Source organism: Sardina pilchardus, chromosome 8 (genome assembly GCF_963854185.1).
Source record: "Sardina pilchardus chromosome 8, fSarPil1.1, whole genome shotgun sequence".
Lineage (NCBI taxonomy): Eukaryota > Metazoa > Chordata > Actinopteri > Clupeiformes > Clupeidae > Sardina > Sardina pilchardus.
In genome coordinates, this window is record NC_085001.1 from 20681493 (window position 1) to 20687052 (window position 5560).

At 43.5% G+C, this 5560-nt stretch overlaps 1 protein-coding gene across 1 annotated transcript; it reads left to right on the plus strand.

The window, feature by feature from the left end:
• The first annotated feature begins 237 nt into the window (after positions 1-237).
• On the plus strand, positions 238-5084 carry si:dkey-90l8.3 (LIM domain transcription factor LMO4.1). The gene is made up of 5 exons (XM_062543192.1): positions 238-591; positions 2393-2614; positions 3597-3693; positions 3852-4010; positions 4423-5084. Exons 2-5 carry the CDS (start codon positions 2400-2402, stop codon positions 4429-4431), a joined length of 480 nt encoding a protein of 159 aa, XP_062399176.1. The 5' UTR covers positions 238-591; positions 2393-2399; the 3' UTR covers positions 4432-5084.
• Positions 5085-5560: the final 476 nt, after the last annotated feature.

Here is a 5560-nt window from a genome sequence, read left to right on the forward strand (position 1 = left end):
TATTCTGAAAACAAACAGCAGAATTAGCTATAAAATAGTGACATGACGGTGAATGTCTTTCGGCAAGTAATACCTTCTAAATTATGATGGGGGCGCGACTAGTCAATAATTCCACCGTTGCACATCGATCATTCTGTCAAGTGCCACTCCTCCTGAACGTTCAGTGGCTGCAATGGATGAATCTGGACAACGTCACTGAGAAGCCATTTAAAATCCTTCCTACACCCTTTTTGAAATAATTTACGCTTTCACCGCCACCGAGAGACAGTCTTGCGGTAAATCCATGTCATGTTGCCCTGATGTCTCTACCAATTTTGCGCTTGAACAATGGTTACTTTGAGCATTTACGTACATGCATATTATCATTAGTTTGCTTTGCGCATCTCAAGCGGAGTCTGTAGCTACCGATAGGCTAATTAAATTAGAGGCTTTTCGATTGTTTTCAATTCGTTCAAGGGAGCGCGGACTTTTCGTTTTACACTGAGAAGTTTTACAACGTTGTCTTGTCTTCATATTTGAGCGGTCCAACTCGGATTACGGACAACAGAACGTCGAAAAGTTCACCACGGTGTCCAAACGAGGAACTTCAAGGTGAGATAGATTTCCTTACCTGGTTGAACAATGTTGCTTGTTTTAATGGAACGCTCCACATTCAGTTTCTCAGTGAAATAGAATAACGATGTTGAAACTCAAACCCGCCAAGCCAAGCATAGCCTATTCAGCAGGCAGTTGTGTTGTTTTATAGGAAATGCAAAGTTAGAAGTGCCTATTATGTTTACGCATGTCGATTGAGGAGGAAGACGCGGAGGATGCGTAGAATGTGATTGCGCCAACGTTAACTCAAGTTCAAGTAGGAGAAATCACGTTTCATAAATGCAAGTCAGTTACAGCTAAATATAATATATAAACCAGTCACTGATGACTCCTCATGGATCACGTTTTCTAAAGGCATTTAATCAAGTTTCAAATGTTCAGGTGTTCCATCCTTGATATATCTGGAAACATGCGTAGTCCACGTTTGTTACGCATGGCCCTGTCTTTCTCCTGACCGGTCCTTATGCCATTAAGGATTCATTTAAGTCTTTCCTGATTGACACAAACCTGAGAGTCTGAGTTGTAAACTCTGTCAGTTCAGTGACCAGCTTTAGATAATGTCCATCTGCTTCACAAGGTTTGATCTGGAGATGTAAGTTTAGCATTGATCCTCAGGGTTTACACTACCCACTTTACCCAGGCATATTGTGCATTCAAGTAAGTGATGCAAAGAGGCATTCTTGTCATGATCAAACTCTTGACTGTGTAGTGTCGACTAAGGTAAGCTACTGAAAATGATGGCAAATATAATCTGGGAAGTTTTCAAGTTTTTTGTTTTTTTTTAAATCCAGTTTTATCAGTTTTATGAATTAGTTGCAGGTTGGTATTGGTGTAGCTGGTAGCCACATTTGTGTCTTTGTTTTTAAGGAGATAATTCCAGTCTATTTATGTGCAAATGATCTAGAGTGAAGTAATCTGCAACCTCAGTAGAAAAGGCTTAATTGGATTTGATTAATGTGGCAGGAGTGTACATGTGTGTGTATCATTTCATCAACAAGCACGGCAGCCTACATTTGCAGTCTTTAGTCAAAGTAGTTGATTCAGTGCTTACAGCACTATGCCCGTGTCCAGGTTCTCCAGTGCATTAGTCACACAAGAGGGTTTTTGAGAGGACAATTAGGGTGGGCTGACACCCATTAATCTAGATGGTTTCAGTGCCGGCTGACTCCTAATGGAAGACATGAAGAGTGTGAGTCCTCGCCCACATTTACCCACCCCCTTCCCAAAAGCTTTTTTCTCCCCTACGCCCATTGTCAAGTCCGTAGACTGCAATTTGGAACACACTCCCGATGATTTCTCTGATGGAGATTACAGAAGAGATTCAGCTGATTCTGTGTCTAGGTTCTGTGGCTTTCAAGTGTGTGAGAACAGGATGTAAAATGGCAAGAGAGATACGGCTGAGTAAGCTCTGGCAGTTCTGTTTCCACCTGATCTCATCATGTGTTGATTATGCACAAGGTAACATGTGTCATTGTGCACCATAATCTCAACAGTGTGTCAACGTTATGATGGTCAAATCTGTAGCTTTCGTATATGTGTTAATTGTCCAAACATGTCTATTTCTTAGTATATGTAGCGCTGTGATTTACCACGTGTATAGTTTATGCATATGCTTTTCCTGTCAAAATGTGCCTGTGTGCTTGCTACATTAATTATCTAGCGGCCTTTGCAATAAAACACACTGACTGGATGGAAGCAGATCTCACAGCCGAGAAGCTACTTGGGAGGTTATAAATAGAAAAGCAGTGTGAGTTGGACTGCCGTGTTTGCTGTAATAGCCCTGTGATTGATTCCACAGCTCTGCCATGGTGAACAGCCAGGTGCCTGGCGGTGGGTCTCCCCCCAGGTCGTGCGCGGGCTGCGGGGGCCGGATAGCCGACCGCTTCCTGCTCTTCTCCATGGAGCGGTACTGGCACACGCGCTGCCTCAAATGCACCTGCTGCCAGGCCCAGCTGGGTGAGATTGGGACCACCTGCTACAGCAAGGGCGGCATGATCCTATGCAGAAGCGACTACATCAGGTGAGTCTGGGTCCGCAGTGACGATGGAGATTCTATGGAGATTCTATCCTGCCTTCATGCTTACTAACCACTTTCCTTACTCAAACGACAACACTAAGAAGTAACCGCAAGTACCTGAGCACTGACTTGAAGGTTCTAGTGGAGGCTAACATCTACAGTCCTTCAGAGTCTACCTTACAACATGTACTTTGGGACTTTGGTGCCCATAATATGATATACTTCAGGCGTGGTCAATTGTCTCCGGTTTGATTCCCGGACCCACCGTGTGGTTGTGGTGTATTAGTATAATTGACTCGTCTTTGTACCGCTGTTTGTTATTAGATACAGATACTGGTAATGCAATAATGCGGTTTAGAGTGCTCAAAGAATAAAGGGACTACAGATGAAGAGGCATGCAGGAAGTTATAGAGAGAAATCCAACTGATCAAGTTTGTTAGCCAAGGGTCATGAACTGTTTTACATTGCAAATATCACTGCCTTGCATGAAAACTCAATTCCCCTTCTGAATAAGTAGGAGATTGTGCTCTTCAGAATGCATTAGTCAGAGCAGGTTTTTGGCTGTGCTGTTAGCGTTGCCAACTATCTCGCAGGTGGAAAGAGCTGTAATGTCTAATGGTTTTGGGATTGAGTCCAACACTGGTCTCAACACTCTCCCCCCATGTATTGAAGAATAAAATTGTTCAGTACGTGTGATTGTCAGAAAGTTGTCAGAATGTCTTTGCCATGCACTGCAGTAACTCCTTTTGGTGTGTGTGTCTGAATGTGTGTGTGTGTGTGTGTGTGTGTGTGTGTGTGTGTGTGTGTGTGTGTGTGTGTGTGTGTGTGTGTGTGTGTGTGTGTGTGTGTGTGTGTGTGTGTGTGTGTGTGTGTGTGTGTGTGTGTGTGTGTGTGTGTGTGTGTGTGTGTGTGTGTGTGTGTGTGTGTGTGTGTGTGTGTGTGTGTGTGTGTGTGTGTGTGTGTGTGTGTGTGTTCTTCCACACAGACTGTTTGGTCACTCAGGGGCATGCAGTGCTTGTGGACAATCCATTCCTGCCAGTGAGATGGTGATGAGGGCACAGGGTAATGTCTACCACCTCAAGGTGAAGATTTTAGACCTTACTCTCATCTTCCTCTTCATCATCATCATCATAATCATAAGTCATAGTACAATGACTAGGCTATTAGGAGTAGCCCTGTGCTACTTGATGTTGGCCTGACCGCATGGATAAGACATCAATGCATTTGTTGTGTGTTCCAGTGTTTCACCTGTGCCACTTGCCGAAATCGGCTGATGCCTGGCGATCGCTTCCACTACGTGAACGGCGCCATCTTCTGTGAGCACGACCGTCCTGGCGGGTCCCTACTGAGCAGTCACCTGCAGCCCCTCCAGAGCAACCCCGTGTTGCCCGATCAGAAGGTGTGTCCTTGAGGCCAAACCCGCTCCCGCTGACTGAAGCAATGTTTATATAGATCCGGCAATAGCCCAAACCAGGACATGTTTGTGAGGGTGTGTAGTCCTAAGGTTCTCTACAACGTGGGACAATTAGGACATGTTTGTGAGAATGTCCAGAGTCCTAATTTTTCCCAGCTGTGTTCCTTTGTCAGCAAGTGTTTGGGAGTTGTTTATACACAGTATAGTCCAGTCTTCACCATGACTGGTTTCAGAACTGTGCTTGGGGTATTTTGCGGTACCATTCTGATAGCAATGATCTAGTTCTCAACAGTCTAAAACAGTCATGTAGGTCAGTGTCACTGTGATCAACTGTCCTATACACTAATGTGGCTTTTGCAAATGATACACACATCACATTTTCCCCTTCTCGTCTCAGGTTTGCTGAAAGGTAGAAGTTGCTGACTGGTCGACGTGTTCCTCTCCGTACTGCACTTCTCTGTGGAGCAATCTTCAGTCGGCTCGGTGTTTTTGACTTCTGCAATTCCTGGATCCCTTCTGTGTCTGTGGATCACTTAACCGTTGGATTGGAGCACTTATTTTGATAAGGTACACATGTGATAATGGGCAGACCAGCAAAACTACAGACTCAACTAACCATATGTGCATCAAGTATATAAGATTGTTTTTTCATATTCAACGTTGCTTCACTTAAAAATACATTGTCAGGACTGCAAATGCCATGTTTTCTGTAAGTCAAAAACAGGTCCACCAGTGCATCCCTGCAGGTGAACTGTCAGTAATTTATCTGTCAGAACGGTCAGTTTCATTTATACAAGGCAGATTCTGAACATTTTCAGCCGCCATTCAGTCATTCTTTGTTTGAAGTTTGTTTTCAGGGTATTTTTTATATATATCAAGTCAGTTGACTTCATACATCTTCAGATTTCGGAGGTGGGAAGACCTGTAAATATTTTTTTATAATGGTATTGTGTGCTACATTGGAATTCTATTGTCTAAAATGTAACATCCTCTTTTCTTAAATGGATGTCTATTTATGATGTGAAATTATCAAATGGTAAATAAATACTTGAAACCATAGCCCTTTTGCTTTGTACTAATGTTCACAGCACACTGGATAAAAGCACATTTAGAAAGAAAAAGAAAAAATGAGGGGGGAAAGTGTTGGTGTTCTAGCTTCCTCGTTTAGTTACTTAGTTTCGCCCTCAGTGGTGCAAGGCTGATTACCCATAGGGATGGAATTAAAGGGCTCGAGCTCTGACCATTACTGAAGCAATTAATTGTGAGCACGGTATCTCTTCTGCATTTGCACATGGGATGCTGAACTTTGGTCTGATCCCATGTCTGAATTTAATAAGGCCTAATCTGGAGCCTGGCTAATTAAGGGGGAGCAGCTCTTTTTTTCCATTCAGTGCTTCAAAACAATCAGATGCATTAACTGTTTACCATGTTGCAATTAAAAAATGCCACACAGCTCCAGCCCCCGTCCCTGGCATTCTCCCCACCTAAATTTACTCTCCCCTTCACACACACACACACACACACACACACACACA